This window comes from Excalfactoria chinensis, chromosome 1 (genome assembly GCF_039878825.1).
Source record: "Excalfactoria chinensis isolate bCotChi1 chromosome 1, bCotChi1.hap2, whole genome shotgun sequence".
Taxonomy (NCBI): Eukaryota; Metazoa; Chordata; class Aves; order Galliformes; family Phasianidae; genus Excalfactoria; species Excalfactoria chinensis.
Genome location: NC_092825.1, coordinates 50,473,431 through 50,491,285, shown reverse-complemented (window position 1 = coordinate 50,491,285; position 17,855 = coordinate 50,473,431). Strand labels below are relative to the sequence as shown.

Here is a 17,855-nt window from a genome sequence, read left to right as displayed (position 1 = left end):
ATTCTTTTGGTGCCTGTTGGGAAACTGTGTTGAAACAAATGGACCACTTCTAATTAATCTGTTATATTAGTTATTCCACCATTTTTTCTTTAGTAAGGTTAAGCATCATGACCAAGCTTCTCAAAGTGGGTATTTTATCACGTTTTTCCCTTTTTTTTTTTCCTGTTGTGCCTATGTATGCCATTGTTTAGGTGCACCTGAGGTTTCCAGCCTTTTGTCCAAAGCACACTCTATCTAGTTTCTCCATTCACAGAGAGGGACATCAGTGTTGAAAGTACTTTATATAACCACATTAATAATGGCAAAATAAATGCTTTTAATAAAGATTTATATATTACTGGCTGTCACTTGTTTCCCTTGTTTGGGGTAATCAGCAATAGACTCTATTCTTCCATTATCTTCTCTCAGAAAATGCTAAGGAGATACTTATAGCTGGGGGCAGTGATACAGCCCGGGATAAACAATCATTTACTATTCACAGGTTGTCCTTCCTCAGTACACTTGGGTGGGACAGGTCTTATTCAATTACAACCATTCAAATGCTAAGGCTCTCATTTACAACAGCCACATTTATAGTGAAGAGGAACATAGCCCACCTATCTTAGAACGAATTGCTCTGTGGGGAATGCTTATAATCCTCCTGTGCTTACAGGCTTCAAAGTCTACCTCTGAGGAGGTTGAGGTAGTTAACCTGAACTTATACTAGTTATATACTTAACGCCTGGTTAAGTGATTTACAGCAGGGCAGTGATCAAGTAAAGCAAACTCCCATTCCAGGGGATTCTGTGATTGGGTTCAAATTCAGATGGAGCTATGCTGCATGAACCCTAAGCTGGATGTTGTGTGATAGCCAGAAGCTATTACTGCCAGCAAAGTCTCCAGAGAGAGTGGGAGAAGCCACCCTGATGGAAGATTAATAGGCAAAACCAGGAAATGTTTGTTTGTTTGTTTGTTTTCCCCTAGAGCTAGGAAGAATACTCTATGGAGTCAGCTGTTGTCTGAGGTACCAAACATGAGTGATATGTGGGTCATATTGTGATGATTTTCCTTAATCCCTGCTACTATGCCACATTATGGACAGCTGAAAATATTAGCATATCTTTCCTAGCATTACATTTATGCAAAAAAATCCCTTTAGTTACCACAGGGCTATTGCAGAGCTGGGATGAAACCATCTGTTAGGGGAAGACTGCACTGTCTCCTAAAACCTGAAAAATAGTTTAGATGTTGCTCTATCTTTTACTGGCTATTTATTCGCCTATTAGAGATAATAACATATCTCAAAACTCTGAAGAATTTGTCATGATCACAATTTAAGCAAGCTGCAAAATTACGGTATTACATTGGCTTAGTTTTGCTGTAAGGTTTTAAATAATCCCACAGAACACCTTTGCCTTTTGGTAAAACTAGTGTTTTCTTTTTAATTTTCACTGTCAGAAGCTGAGAGGTAAATGAAACATATCTTTCTCATGCATGAGTATAACAAAATGCTGGAAGGAAATGTGTTTTCTATGCAGGCGCAGTTCTCATAATTCAAAATCCCCAAATCTTGCCAGTGTTATCTACATCTATCCCTTCCCAACAACACACTCCACAATGAAGAACAGTCACAAAGTATTTGTTACCATACCTCTCCTCTGAGGGCTGAATGAGGTGTCTTGCTGTACCACACCACAGGGTTGAGGACGCTGCAAGAAAACCCTCTGCAGCCACGGCCCTGTCTTTTAAAGGAAGGAGCTGAGAGCTTGAATACAGCCAATTGCTGCCACCTTCAGCAGTATCACACAGGGAGTGGCCTCTCAGATAACCATGCCCTGAACTATTTTGAGTGTCATAGGTTAAAACTATCACTCTAATTTAATTTAGAGACTAAGCAGAGGGCAGCATAAACTGTAGGTGGAGGTCCTCAGGCACCGGGATGCTGAGCTCACAGTGGTTGCTCCATTTGTAGCACTGGCTTTTCAGATACAAGATACCCAATGGAGAATATATTCCATTAGTTGCACAGGACTAACGTTCATAACCAAATGAGTACTGTGAAAGAAAGAAAGAAATGCATAGCTGCTAGGAAGAACAAATGGAAAACAACTGTCTAGGCCCATCTGTTCTGAAATTGTGTATATATACTATTGTGGTGTATATACTAATATAGTGTCAAGTACTTGCAGTCAGTATTTTCTGTTTCTTCTGCTTGCTTGTCCTTCAGCTGACCAGTACTACATGACTTATGAAAGAGGTGATTTAATCAATTAGCTTGTGTGTATTCCCTCAGGCATGGAGCACTTCTAGCCGGACAATCTGAGTCACTTCGTTGTGCAATCCCAAATAGAAAAGGGTAAAAACACTTGTCAGACAACAAATACTCATGCTGTATACAGATCTAACACTCACCACAGGTACTCACGTGCGTAACCATACCATTATTTATACCTCTGGCTACTGAAGATGAATAAAATTCACATCCTCGTGTATGTAAACCTCTCCTTACACTTCTTTTTACACAAGTGCTGCTGTTCCTTCAGAGCAAGGGAAAAGTGTCATTGTTTCCAACCACGTAAGTTTCCAAGATCTACAAACAACAGAACGGTCCAAAAACTATCTCATCTTATGCTCATCGTAGCCCTCTAATATTTTATGGTTCTTCTAAAGAAGTACCACCAATTTAAGGAAAACTTTCAGCAAAACACAGCATAGAGTAAATAACACTTCCAGAACGGCTTCATCATTTCTTTCTACAAATATCCCTGTAAAAGCCAGATATCTGCTTACAGATGCACGCAGATAGCATATAAACATACTCTGCAAATTGTTTCTACTTTGTAACATTATGCCCTTCGACGTATTAGAAAGAGTTTCTAAAAGGAATGTTTTAATTTGATATTCTTACTGAGCAACACAAATTTTGCTTCAGTCTAAATGCTAATGGGGATACAGATTGCAATCCTTTTTACCCAGTATACAGGAAACAAAATGAACTTAGCAGTATAGCAATCAGTGAAGACTTGTTGCTGTCTCTCTGCAGATCACTTTGGTTTGCACAATGCCAGTCACTGCCTGTAGCTTGGTGCTCCCTTTCCCTGCTTCCCTAATTCTCCCCTTTCTCTGCGCTCTTTAGTCTGCAGCATGCTGAGGCATAGGTATCACTTATTCTGTCAGTTAAGAATACCAGATCAAAAATGGTGTTGTGCCTAATAGAAAAAATAGGATGATACAGGGGAACAGCTGGTATATACGGCATCCTCTTTAGTCATCAAAGAAACAATTGCTTTGTCACTTTGTTAACAACAGTCTGGGGCTTCAGGGGCAACATCACACCAAGGCATGGCTTTGGTTTGGAAAGGCCTATCCAGCCATGGCACTTGTTGGCTGGTACTGGAGCACGTCTCATTGGAAGAGAGATGGGCAGCAGGGCTTTCATTCTCTTTTTCCCTTATCCCATGAATTCTCCTTCCCAAATAGGCAGAAAGAAGTGCCTGGAGTACTATCAATGAGGGATATCAAACTATTTCTTTTGAGCTCTTCTGTCCATTTTCTAGTCGCTCTTCTCCCACTGTATAATACAATGAGTTGGAAGCCCTGCAGTGATTTACTTCTCTTTGGTTTCAGGATGATTTTTTTTTTTAATTAAGAAAAGGAGCATTGGTCAGGTAGATGCATGTATGGATTCAGAAAGAAATCAACCCCAAGCCACATTTCTGCCCCAAGATGGAACAGAACTTTCTGTACTGTAACATTTGTAGGCATTTTTCCTTTTTCATGTACATTCAGTGTCTCCTCTGTGGTGACAACGACACAGGGAAAAACAAGCTCTTCAGTTCCAGAAATCTGAGTTACAGTGTTATAGAATTCTGTGGAGCTCAGTCCCCTCAAAGAACTGCAGCTACCCACAGACAAGGCAAAACTGCTGGATGGCGATCAAGGACAGGACAGTCTTAGTTGCAGTGAGCACAAGTCTGTGGAGTTTCAGATCCTGAGAGGAGTGAGCAAGATGAAAAAATACAGAATTACAGCTGTAGGCTTAAGATGTGAAGAATCCAGGAGCCTGCTTGGCAAGATCTGTGGGAAAATACCCTGCAGAGCAAAGGCCCAGGGCTGGCTAATCTTCAAGGACAACCTCCTCAGAGCACAAGAACAATGTTCAGATGGTTGAGCAACTGTGGCAAAAGGCCAGAGTGGATGAACACGGAGCTCTTAAGTGAGCTCAGACATGAAAAGGAAGCATACAGGAGATGGAAACTGGGACCAGCTACTTAAAAGGAGTGCAAAGACATTGCTTGTACATGTAGAATGAAGTCAGGAAAGCCAAAACTCACTTGGAGCTGAAGCAGTTGTGGGAGGCGAAGGGCTCTAAATACATCAATAGCAAAATTAAGTCTAAGGAGAGTATGGGTCCATTGCTTAGGAGGCCAGGGACTTGTGACAAGAGATGTAGAAAAAGATGTCTTCACTAGTAAGATCTGTCATCAGGACTCACAGGTCTCTGAGCTCTTTGCAAAGCCTATGGAAACAAGGTATAACCCACAGCAGAGAAAGGCAGTGTTTGGGATCACTTAACCCACATGGATGGACACAAATCCATGGGACCAGACAGAAAGCACCCAAAGGTGCTGGCTGACTGATCACAGAAATAAGCTGCTCTCTGTCAAAGTCATGGCAGTCAGAAGTTCCTTGTGACTGGAAATAAAGGCAGACATCACACCTGCCTTCAAGAAAGGCAAGGAGAATGACACAGCAAAATACAAGATGGTCAGTCTCATGTCAGACCCTGGGATGGATATGGAGTAAAGTATCTTAGAAGCCATTTCTAAAGCACAGGAAGGATAATGTAACTGGGAGCAGCCAGCACGGGTATTCTAGAGGCATATCACACCTGACCAGCTTCATTGCTTTCTGTGATGAACTGACTGGTGCTGTGGACAAGGGAAGGGCAGTGGATATGTTATACCCTGATTATCCTTTATCACTTTAGCTAGATTAATGTCTTTGAAACAGTCTCTATTATTCTCATCAAGCTGGTGATTTACAGGGTGGAGAAGGAAGGTAAAAAATTGGCTGTGTGGCCCAGAATCAGAGTTGCGATCAACAAAATGTTGACCGTCCAGGTGTTGACTGGCAACTAGTGGGTGTCCCATGGGAATCAACATTGCGATCAGCACTGCTTAATTCTTCCACTTCTGGTGTGAATGATGGGACTGTACACTCTTGGCAACTTTGTGCATGACACCAACCAGTGTGGAGCAATCAATACACTCCTCGCGTCTGGGAGGGAGTAATGCCCTGCATCAGTCCAGGCTAGGGGATCTTTAGAAACAAACTATGCAGAAAAGAATCTGTGAATGTTAGTGGACAGCGAGGTTGAACATAGAGCTGCATGCGAAGGTAAGTGTTTCTTCCTTTCTATTTGGCACTAGCAAGACTGTTTGAATTAGTGTGTCCAATTTGGGCTCCCCACTACAAGAATGATATTGACATCCTGGATCAAGTCTAGCAGATATCATGAAAAAGGTTATGAGGCTGGAGAACACAATCTACTGGGACAGTATGAGAGATGAAGTATGCTTAGCTTGGGAAAGAGAGCCTGCCAAGACCTTTTTCTTTTCTACAACTTTCTGATCTGAGGATACAGAGAAGATGGAGCTGGGCTCTTCTTGGAAGTGCACAGTATATAGAAAAAAGGCAGTGGACACAAGTTGGAACATGGGAAACTCTGATTTGATAACAGGAAAATAAATTTACTCTGAAGCTGGTTAAATAAATGTTAAAATGTTACCCAGAAGGTTGTGGAATTTCTGTCCTTGGAGAGGTTCAAAACTCACATGGGCGCAGCCTGCAGCAACATGATTTAATTAGTCCTGTTCTAAGGTGATCTCTGGACTAGATGGCCGTTGGAGGTTACTTCAACGTCAATTTCAGTTCTGTGATTCTATGATAATTCACTATATTTCATGAATCTGTTCCCACTCACGGCATCCAGTTACAAAGGGACAAGCTGTGAAAATATTACAAAAACTAAGATCTCACTCTATACATACAATGTTGCTAACACTAATGGAGATAAGTTGAATAATGCAATAACTGGTTCCTGAAATTAATAAAACTTGGTGTTCCTAACACAAGAAGACCCAGCCACTCCTTCCCATCATACTGCAACAAGTTTTCTAACGCATCAATAAAAGTCAGCTATACCCACTATACTAAAAACCAACAGATTTGGTTCATGAAAAGGGAAGAAACAGCAAAAAATAGCAACCAAGATCCATGTTTCTAATGTTATAGCATCTACTCCATGCAAGCCAGAAGAAGGAAGACCTCTTTTTTTCTCTATTGTTGTTTGAAAGAAAAGGGGCATTAGGGGTGTCAGTGAAGGTCCTCATCTTCCCCTTGCTCATGTTTGTAGTGAACATCAGTGAAAATCACAAGATGACCCTGAGGAAACAAGAACATGTAAAATGACCTTAAATTTCAGATGGACATGTTTGGAGTTAGTAGATTTGACGATTAGACCCTCAGCAGTGCAGTAGACAAGCATGGCTTTGTGCTTCCTGAAATGCAGTTGACTTCAGGGTACAGATAGGATCTGATGTTAGTTAACACAGTCCCCCAGAATGCTGGGTAATGCTAACCACAAGGTTGCATCTCAGCTTTCCAGTACTATGGAAAGGTCATAGTAGCGAGAGCTCATTCAATGCTCCTAAGACCTGCTGGGGACAGCACAGCTGCCTCTGTGGCGTTTCCACTTTGCTGGGATTCCCCCAAAAGGCTAGAGGTCCCTTCACAATCATACAACTGCTCAAAGCATTCTGGTCTGGTGGGGTGTGTGTGTGTACATTTTTCATCCAGAGTGTGGATTTTCAATCTACTGAATGGTTAAAGCTTTACTATCAGCTATCTTTAGAATGACCCAACACAGCAATATGCACACATTTACAGACCTAAAAAAGAATCAATATTATTTAACTAAAAGTGAGGCTTCTCACCTGATTCATTTTTATTACAGGTCCAACCAGGCTGGTGTAGGCCAAGTTAGGAAGAGGAAATCCTTTTCCTAATTTATCTTAAAGAAGGACAAATATAAATATATCTGTAAATAATAATAAAATACTTCAGAAGCATTTTTCAGTAGGAACTCAATTAGTTTTAAGATCTCCTTTTAATCAGTCACCACTGTATCTGTGATGCTTCTGTTTGCAAAGAAGCAACAATTCCCATGAAAAAGTAGTGGACAGACCTCTCAAAATTTCTCAGCTGTCTGACACTGCAGTCTGCCTTTGTTCCTTCTCAGACATCTACTCCATGGGATGTGGTTTCTGCTGTTTCCCACTGGCTTATTTGCCAACTTCCTTTCATTATATTCTCAATATGTCCATCTAAGCCTGTGGGTCCCTCTTATTTTCATCCATTCCTACTTTCCTGGGTGAAGCCCCAGATTTAGTCCTACTTGCTTTTCCAACCATCTGACTTTTGCATCCCTCCTTTTCCCTCCTCAGTGTCTCACCTCTTTCCTCAGCAAGATAAACAACTTGCTCGTTTATCCCCCCAGGCACCTTCTATACTCTTCCATATGTTTCTTTCTACTTGCACCTCTTTAATCATTATCCCTCACTCTCTACATCTCACTGAGCTGATTTTCTACTTTGTTCTGCCTGGGGCAGCAGGCAGAGTGCATATACAGAGGGGAGTGATAATATCACACTATCCCAAAGCCACAAGACGCAGATGTGCTTCTGAGCTTCCCAGGTCTGGGTCATTCTCTGGTTATGGCTTGACTCTGTTGTGATGAGACTCAAGCCTGCATGCCCTCTGCTGCTGCACTTCTTTCAGTGAGAAGGAAACTCATGCACATTGTTTGGAAAGGAGATGAGACTTGCTCTGTTCCAGCCTTCGAAGCTGTGCACTCTCTTTAATGGTTTCAGTCTCGCTTTCTCACCAACTGTGCTCAGGAACTGGTCACAATCCTTACCATTGATTACTGGGATTACTACCCTCCGTAAAGTGTAAGACAGAAAATTCTCCACCAGTGAGACCTGCAGTAAAGGGGGAAATACATTTGGTGATTATTGCATGATACCCAGGGGACTGCAGCATGAGGATGGAAAGTGAGGGTTAGAACTGCAAAAGATCAGAAACAAGATCTTTCATTGCAAAGAAAGAAAAATGGTGAAGAAAATCTCAGGTTACAAAAATAATAATAAAAAAAAAGAAAGATGCTTTTTTGTTGTTGTTTTAAATAGCACCTGGATGATGTGAATATACAAGGCAATGCAGTGTTTATTTTTCTTGCAATCCTATTTTTTGTTTCTGTGTGTTAAGTATCTGAACTCAACCTTAACTGCAGGAATGCAATCTGTTTAATTCCATTTCAGATTTCAAGTCTAAATTCTCAGAAATGAACTGTGTTCTGGGTGGCAATATCTGCCCCCTCTCGTGCTCTGTCTTATCCTGCTGTGCTTGGTGTTTTCACTTAAAGGTGCAGGTTGAGTTGAGCTGCTGTAGAGTTACCCTGACCAATTCTCAGTGTATGATGAATGATCTATCCAGTGGCATGCTGTTTCTTTTACTCCCTGTTTTGTACTCTCCTTTTATTTGCTTGGAGTGTTTCAAGATAATTCCTGAAGCTGAGCTTAAGTTGGACATTGTACTCATTCCTAATGTTATGTCTACTTATTCCAGCTGTGAATTCAGGCTGGCTGTCAGAAACAGCTAGAAATGGTAGCCCCATGCCTGCCTTTGTCCTGCTGGATGCAGAAGCCAGTAAAATCAATTGTGATGGCAGACTAGGTCATGCAGGCTAGGCAGACACTTCTCCCTGTTTCAATTAATGTTGCATGGTAATTATGATATTTGCTGTCTCTGTTGACAAAAGAAACACCCCAGGAGTTACCTCCTCTTACCAGAAAGGAACAAACAAACAAAACAGGCAATGTATTTGAATGCAGAAAGAGCAGTGGCAGATGATCTCCAAGGCAGATGGAGAAATGTCCAGCAACAAGTTTGGCTGAACTGCTTTTAACTCTGAAGGGCTCAGCTACCTGTTTTAGGCACTGAAATTGTTAACTTACCTGAGAGAAGCCAACAGCAGAGTGCAGCAGGGAGAACTGGAGCCTAAATGGAAGAAGTAAAAAAGGATTCAGCAACAGTGGTTTGACACAGTCGTTGCTTGAAGTGAACATTCTTGAAGAAACACTCTCCAGAAAAAAGAATATATGTATTTTTTTTTTCTTAAGTTGCTGCAGAATGTGTGTACAACAATTGAATCCAGAAGCATAGCAGGCAGTGACAATTGGCATTTCCTTTTACATTTCATTTGTCAAACTTCTTCTTGATTTCATGCTGATTAACGTATTTAATTTTGCCTGATTCTTCACAGCATTTTATCAAACAGACGACTATTCGCTTGTTCTAGAATTAATGAGATCTTTCTGAAATCAACCTACTTCTACAGTCATCTGTAGTCTTGGGCGACAACTACAAGATTTGTAAGGAGAAATCTCTCTGGAATTGCCATTTCCTGCAGTGGCTGAACTACACTTTCCTCAACATGATTTGGATGAGCTGCTACCCAGTCCCAGCCCAGTCTAACTTCTTTTGCTGATGTCTGTGATACACACCCAGATAACTGTAAACATAATTCTGGGGGAAAAAAACCCACAACAAACAAACACATTGTCCTGATGAGCAGAAGAACAGTCTCATGTCAAAAGTTTTGTGTGGCAGGATTCTTTCTTGAACTCATACTGTCAGGCTCTGATCATTCCAAGTCCTCTTTTTCTGTTAAAAGGGACCAGTGACCAAAACTCAAAAAAGGCTGCCTACATTTTTCTCTAATGGAAATGTAATAGATTAAAAAATACAATATACTCTGGAATTCTGATCCAGCTTGCAGAACACAGCTACCAAGAAGAAACATGGATATTCCTGAAAGTCTGCAATTCTATACAATTACATATTTAGGGATAAAGTGGCTCTAGAACATCACTGAGTTTGAAGTGTGAATAAAATTTGCTGAAAGCCAGCTGAAAACACACAACCTGTAGGTAACCAGAAAACCAGCAAGATCTAAGCAGGATCTAAAAAGTTCTGAGCATTGTTTCAAATTAGAGACACTTCTAGTCTCATTTGTTTGACAGCATGTTGTAGCATCAGCTACGTAGTGTCACTGTTCCCTTCCCTACATGTAAAGGCGTACAGAGAGCTTGCTGCACTGCTCTTGTAAAGTGTTTTCACAATGGCATCTGTTAATGATGTTCAGACATGGCAAGGCAGCAACATGTAAAGGGCTTAGAATAAACAACCAAAACTCATTCTCTAGCATCAGCACAGACTAAAACAGGTGACTTTAAGATACTGAATATGTTGAACATTCATTTGGAGGGGTGTTTAACCTTGAGAAAGGGGTAATATCATGTTGTACAGGAGACGTGGTTATTCCCCAAAATTATTATATTTTATCTTCACAGTATAGATTAAATAGTCAAAAGTATTTTAGAGCCCCTGTGAGAAAGAAGGTTTTTTTTGCTCTTTTTCTCATGGTGAAACAAGTGTTGTTGGATAGACAGAAAGACGTTCTGGTGGGTCCTAGTGTTTGAATCATTAATGTTGCTTTCTGAATTTTCCTTAATTACCTCTTCAGAAATAATGAGATTATCAGCTTCTGTTTGATTACTGCCAAGTTGCTTCTGGTACTCGTTGTCTGTGGGGAAAAAAACAAAACCATCTTCTGTGACTGTATATGTAGATACTGTCTGAGCTACAGACACAAACGCAATATCTTTTTGTCATTGGAAGCACAGCGCCTAAACATTATATTTAGTCAGTATGTATAAATAGTGAAATCATTTGTCAATTTGCTGCTTTCTGAGTGCAGCAGGGATTACCTGAGTGAAGTGATAATACTGCCCTGATTGCTTCCTTATCATTAGTATCATTTAAATCCCTGCATGGCTGACTTAACTGGATTACTTTCAACCTAATAAAAAGATGTCTGGGGATACACTGAACAAGAGAGAACAAGTTAGGAATGTCAGATAATCCCATTTGTATATATTACATTTTATTCTCAAATAATCACTTAACCTCCCACATGGGAAAAATGGGATTCATAAATTGCATATTGTACCTGCATATTAAATTCTACAGTATGTAGTGCACATTTCTTCCCTGTGAAATGCAATGGAATAGTACGTACATTTGTGTCAGGCTTGTATATGGTATATTAAGCTGATCTCTGATTTTTGAAGGACTTGAAAGATTACTGCATCATTTGTTCAGCCTCAGCACTGAATGTTATCTTCTAGTTCATGCTACTTACTAGATTCCCCGTAAAGATGTACTGGATGGTTGAATTTGGCAGAACAGCAAACACCTGTACAGACCCAGTGATCCATAGTCTGCATGTATCTGACTGCAAACTGACAACAGGTGGTGATGTAGCCATCAGCTTCAGAAGCAATGGGCACGCTGTTAGGCAATGCAGAGCAATCTGTGGGATTTCAGAGAGAAAAAGGTTGAATGTGGAGTTCCTGCAGCTTAAGTTGTTTTGGTTTTTTTTTAACTACAGTTTCCATGGCTACCTCACAACATATAACAAAACTCTTGTTAAACTCAAGAGTAACTTCGAAATACTCAATTTTTATCACACCGCTTTAAATGTTGAAATTAGCATGGCATATATTCTGAGTTGCAGAGACCGCAAAGCGAATGAAGAAGCTTTAGACCCACTAATATTGAACATAATAATTTAAAGCACTTCAAAAGGAGGAGACCAGTAACACATGCTAAAGAAGTGAGGCAATGAGGGAAATGAGCAATTTCCACCCCCCTCCCTGCACACAAAAAGTGATGACTCTGACAATATGACAACACACAAAAACACTGGAAGAGCAGCCTTCCAGAAGAGTCATTTATATATATATATATATATATATATATATATATGCTCATGACTATTACTTCCCATTGTATACAATTTCCTGCAGCCAGAAGGTATCTTAACATAGAGGACTCAGCCTAGCACAACAGAGATGCCTTTACTTCAACAGGAATAAAAGGAGACTGATCTTGGAGAAGATGTACACCACATAGTCTTTACAACTGTTTCAGAGACTGAGAGTGAATTTGGTATTCATGGGGACAAAGAATGACTTCAGAGTAGAATGATATACTTAGGAAGGACAATGAGTTATGAGGAGAAAACATGTATGTTTGAATCTTCCACTACTTGTAAAGCAGCTCAGCCTCCTTGTCTTCTCCAGACTTTTGCAAATATGTGACACAGATAATATCCACAGCAGACATCAACTACTGCTCATTCTTAAAAGATCTGTACGAGCAGAAGTACCTACCTCAGGAAGAAAATCTTTCAGTGTGGCAGTAGTTAGGTTAAAAGCAGTAGCAAGCTGTAAACAAATGAAATCAATCAGGTCTTTATATGAGCTTAAAAATAAGGGCTTCCTTGAAAAAAACACTTTGACTCTATTTGCTTTGACTCTGGGTAATCCATGTTTACATTTAGTATTTCCTTTGCACAGAATGATTCCTAGGGGAGCCACAATACTCTACGGAATAGAGGAGAGAAAGATTTCTTTCTAATGGATCTATCTCAGAGGCTCCTACCAGACAGTGAGTACTTTAGAAGAACAGACCTGGCATCCTGCTTTCTTCCTGCCTTTGGGACTTTCTTAGATGGAATACAATGAATCTGTCAGATAGGACTCAAAAATCTTATTTGCCCTTTTTCTGCTGACCGCTGTGTTGATGTTTGCCAGTGCCAGACCCTCTTAGCAATGTTCAGCTAGCAAAACTTCTTGGAATCTGTGTCTACTAATGTTGTGGAAACAGCATTTCTGGGACAAGTTTTATATGTTCTTCACCCACAGCTGAAAGCTTACTTCCCCTGTACCTGCTTTTTGCCTTATTTTGCTGCTTTCAGCACAGCCAATACCTATGTTGTGGGCCTCTATGCAGCGGACAGTGGACTAAGTATTCTTTTTCCTATCTTGCCTTTTCCGCTGGAACTCATGCAGAGGAAAGCTTTCTTTGGTTATTTCATGCACGCGTTGCGCACCAGCTCTGTGACATTCATCTCTGCCATCTACTGCCTAGAGCTGCCAGTAAGTTCAGGTCTGAGGGAGACTCTGACTATCTAAAATGATGAAATGAAGAAAAAATGTCCCAGTTCAGTCTTAGAAGTGGTAGAATTCTGATCTGGATCTGTGTGACATGGAAAACATAACCACAGTATCACAGAATCATTAAGATTGGAAAAGACCACTGAGATCACCCAGTCCAACTGTCTACCCATCCCCGCTATACCCACTGACCACGACCCTCAGTGCCACATTCATACATTTCCTGAGCACCTCCAGTGATGGTGATTCCATCACTTCCCTGGGCAGCCTGTAAAGAATTAATCTCCTCTGCTGACCATTCGTGCTTCTGGTATTTGTAATTCTACTATATACAAATTATACTCACGTCTTTGGAGATGGTGATGTTAAAGACCCCTGCTCTGTAGTAAGCCAGTGTAGCAGACTTAAGAAAATAATTGGAGACTCCGAAGTAGAGCATGGAATCACTTTTGTTTGGGAGACCAAATGGAGCAGGCACAAATGGAGGGTCTGTGTGATTTCCTACTGGATAGACTGTGCCCTGCAAAGAGTTATTAACACGTACTTATACTTGTTAAGCATTTGTATTTGTCAGAATGCATTAGTAGTGGTTGAACAGAGGGAATTCTTATTCTATCTTATTAACTTGAAGATAAAATTGACAGTAAGTAAAACCTGAAGCAAGCAAGAATTTCTTGTATGCCCTGAAAATCAGCAAATTGAAGTTCTTTTGGAAAAAACAAACAGGAATCATAGAGAACCTGGCCTCCACACTTTCCAAGTCTGAATTTGAGCACTGAAATGAATGTTCTGAACTGCCACCACCCGTCACAATAAAAATCCTCTAGACCACAGTTTTCTTCTGCTGCAAAGATACAGTTGTTGACTTAATCTAAGAGTGACTTTTAAGGAGATTCCTCAGGAACTCCTCCCTACCTCCTGAAAAGCAATAAAAGAAGTGTAAGAGGTTGACACAATGGAAACACCTAACTCTGATAAAAAAAGATTGAGAGTTGGAAAATGGCAACTTAAAACCATCAAGGATCATCTTGTTCCAGGGAACACTGAAGACCAATCACTTCTTTTCCTGATTTATCTGTAATCTCGTAATGGGTGTCAGCATGTTAAAGTTTAGCTTGTAAATCTGAACTAACTATAGCTGAAGAATTAACAGTATTGCTAAATACTTTTAATCTGTGTATATCATCTTTGAAGAAGGTCTGCAGGGAAGTTTGGTGTGTTTCTTTTTTTCTTTTTCTTTTTTCTTTTTATTTTATTTTATTTTTTTTTTTCCCTGTGGATGGTGTTTCTTGAATAAAATAAGCAGAGAGTTTCAGCTGTTATTCTAGCATGTCTTTCTAAACTGAAGCCAGTGTTGAGAGCAATAGGGATGCTCTACATTACAAGGATGATTGAAGCTTCTGGGATATCTCTTGCCAGAAAAGGTGAAAAATTAGTGAGAAAGGAACTGCTGTATGCTATCTGTGAGAAGTCTTTTTGATGTGACCTGTTCATATACAAGACATGGACCCATCCCAAAACAATCACTTTGGATTGTAATTACATTGGTAGGGATCGTAAATTATGTATCACTCATTATAAAGCATCTCTGAAGGGATTCAACTGAAATCATTTATTTTGGCGAATTAACCAATGTAGTTACTATATTAAATAAACTTGTGTCTTGTTTCCAAAACAGCCCCTACCAAAAACATTCCAAATCCTTCTTGCTTTTCTAACTCAACAGTGAAGGGTCTGAGCAAGACTGTAGTGAAAAAAAAGAAAAGAATAAAGGCAGAAGAGGATCAGAAGAGACTTTGAGAGCACAGAGATATTAATGGCGAATTACCTTCAAATCCAAGTTAATGTGTGATTTGAAGACTGCAGGAGAACTAACTAGAGAATAGTCTATTTGTGCAAAGGCATCTATTTGGCTTAAGACTAGAAAAAATAACAGACAAAAACGAAATGGGCATTATTACAAGAGCATCATAGCAGCTTTTATTTAGTTAAAGGCAAAGGCGTTCTAGAAATGATGAATCTGATGAAGGGGAATAGTGGGAGAAGGAAGAAGAAAATAAAAACTTGCAGTAAGAGAAAAAGTGAGACCACTTTCTGGGAAAGTCACCAGTTCCTCCAGTTATAGACCTACTTCTCTTGTTTCACAACTGAACCGACTACTCGGAAATCTGCTCTCACACACTGCAGTATCTAGGGCAAGATCCCCTTGAGATATGAGATATGGTTTAGTAGCTTGTGGTAGCAATGGTAATGGGAGGACGGTTGGACTAGATGATCTCGTAGGTCCTTTCCAACCTTGTGATTCTATGATTGTTTTGTGTTTACAACTTCAGCCTGACTTTTTTTTTTTTTTATTATTATTGGAAAATTCACACTGTGTAAATAATTAGATGGTTTGAAAGAGAAATGGTGAGTTCACACAGAGATTATGAACTCGTTACTGCGGTGAGGAGAAATATGCTTAGGGTGACTCTGTCTTCCTGCATCAGTTCATTATCTCACTGACCTCAAGTTTAAAACACGATGGGCTTAGTTTGTGAGATCCTGCAGGACTGCAGTGCATGACTGGATGTTTGTTAGCTTTTTAGTGGATTACTGCTAACTCAGATTTTCTTATGTCCACTGTAGCGAGAGCATAAAGGATCAGTGGGAAAATGTTCATCTTGAAAATCAAAGGAAATAATATGGGTCAGCTACAACAAACTGAAAGATTACAGGTGACCTGCTATGGGCACAGAAGAAATCTGAATATTGTCTATAAGGTTCTTGAAGGAGATTTCTAAGAATCTGAAATGGATTAACATAGAGGACAATGGCTCAGTCTTTATCTCTTTGCTTTTTTGTTTTGTTTTGTTTTGTTTTTGTACTGTGAACACAGGGGTGGATTGGCAAGTGATAAAAACACTACAAACAGTGAAAATGACTCAAAAAGTTCAAATCAGCAGCTCACCCTTCTGCTTTCTAAGCTGTGCATCCATCATTTGTATTTTGTATTTGATATTTAGGCATATCTATAGGAAAAGAGAGAGAAGTCAGCAATGTAAGGGCTGTCTTTGAACTCCTCCCTTCAGTAGCTGAAATAATCTTTTCAAACTTACATTTTCATTCAGTTTGGAATGAATGGCCTTCTCAAGATAACCAGATAGGAAGCTATAGATCCAGCTGAAGAAAAGGAAATGAACACAAACACTTTTTACCACAGACTGAAGTCTCTGAAACATAAAACCATAGAATCTTCCAGGCTAGGGCATCAATGTCATTTAGATTAATGAAAACCAATTACCAATATTGGTAGAGTCATTTAGATTAATGAAAACCAATTACCAATATTGGTAGACGGTACTAATGCTATGAGTTCTGGGTCTTGTTGGAGCTATTTAGAAGGCAATCATCTGCAAAGCTGTGAATATTAATGTTAACATGCTGATAACAGCCACATTTTAAATATAAAAGGCTCTCTAGAAAATCAAAACAAGGAGAACTACAAAAATTATGTCATATATTTTTTTTAAATATCAAGTTTTGTAGTTAAATTGTAGGTCAGCTTGTCAAAATGCATAATGAATCCAGATCCCTTCCTGCAAATTTCCATTTGCCATCTTGTACCATTTAATGTAGGAAAGTGTCAAATTTTTCAAATGCAGGACGTCTAGTCAGCTCATTTTTTGGTGTTTGCACAAAGAAATGCAGATTAGCCACCCTTCACACACTCAGCAAGGGAGACTGCTTACAACAAACAGACCTTTAAAAGTCTAATTTGATCCTTCAGTAGTTACTTGGATCTCTGAACAGCACAATTTGAAAAGTGGCCCTTATGTGACAAACTCTGTTACTTCCCCCAGAGTAATTAGAAAATCTTCAATACATACCTAGCATACATACCTAAATCCTTCATTTAATGTGACTTTTACACTACCAATGCTCAACTGGCAACTGTGCAGCAACACAGACAAGTGGCCTGTGCTGTCCCGTGATACTTTGAAGACAACTGCAATGAACAGTTCTGAGACGGACAGGGTAAATCCTCCTTGGTCTTTGCTACTTAGAAAAACAAAACAAAATAAAATAGGAACGAATCTCAGTCAGGGAATCATGTCCTCTAACGGAATAATTTAAGATACTACCTGTAAATCAGTTTTGAAAGGACTACTGGCTCCTATCATCAAGAATGAATTATGTTTTTCTTTAGTGATTAAAGTCAAACAGGCACATGTATTGCATTTAAGACAGGTTATATGCATGAGTCTTCAGGACATGAATTTGACATATGCAGAATTTGAAGAGTTTGCAAAAATGTCAGAATTTCACAGTGACGGAAGATCTTTCAGTCCCTCATGACAGATCATCCTGAAGGCCTTTGGGACTGCAGCACTAGAAGTCAGTTAGCTAACAAAAATATAACCCAGTGGATCTCAACTGTGTAATTGTTCTGATTCTCGTTTTCCTGTCAAAAATTTCAGTAATCCTTTCTAATGTATATGCTCGTCCCTGTTATTCTTTCTTCAAACATGCTTGTTCTTTCTCCTTTCTGTAAAAATCCCTGCTATGACATACACCCCTCACCAATTTCCTTATTCACAATTTCTAGCAAATTTAGGTATTATTACTACTATGGAGAAAGAGCCCAGCCCAATAGGAAGCACTAACCGTGAGTCTTTCAGCTTTCTTCTCTATTTTTCAAGCTAAGAACAATTCTGGGAAAACACATTGTCATGCTGAGAGAATAAT

The 17,855-nt window shown here is 39.7% G+C and overlaps 1 protein-coding gene across 1 annotated transcript in view; it reads right to left on the bottom strand.

Moving 5' to 3' along the window:
• Positions 1–6,357: 6,357 nt before the first annotated feature.
• LOC140249522 (bactericidal permeability-increasing protein-like) overlaps positions 6,358–17,855 on the bottom strand; it is a 24,005-nt gene continuing 12,507 nt past the window's right edge. The window contains exons 5-16 of the mRNA XM_072331342.1: positions 17,010–17,168; positions 16,226–16,289; positions 16,078–16,138; positions 14,956–15,047; positions 13,474–13,647; positions 12,342–12,395; positions 11,309–11,479; positions 10,623–10,690; positions 9,060–9,102; positions 7,961–8,024; positions 6,978–7,054; positions 6,358–6,426 (exon numbers count right to left, since the gene is read on the bottom strand). Coding sequence (XP_072187443.1) covers positions 6,358–6,426; positions 6,978–7,054; positions 7,961–8,024; positions 9,060–9,102; positions 10,623–10,690; positions 11,309–11,479; positions 12,342–12,395; positions 13,474–13,647; positions 14,956–15,047; positions 16,078–16,138; positions 16,226–16,289; positions 17,010–17,168 — 1,096 coding nt within the window. The remainder of the gene's footprint in view (positions 6,427–6,977; positions 7,055–7,960; positions 8,025–9,059; positions 9,103–10,622; positions 10,691–11,308; positions 11,480–12,341; positions 12,396–13,473; positions 13,648–14,955; positions 15,048–16,077; positions 16,139–16,225; positions 16,290–17,009; positions 17,169–17,855) is intronic.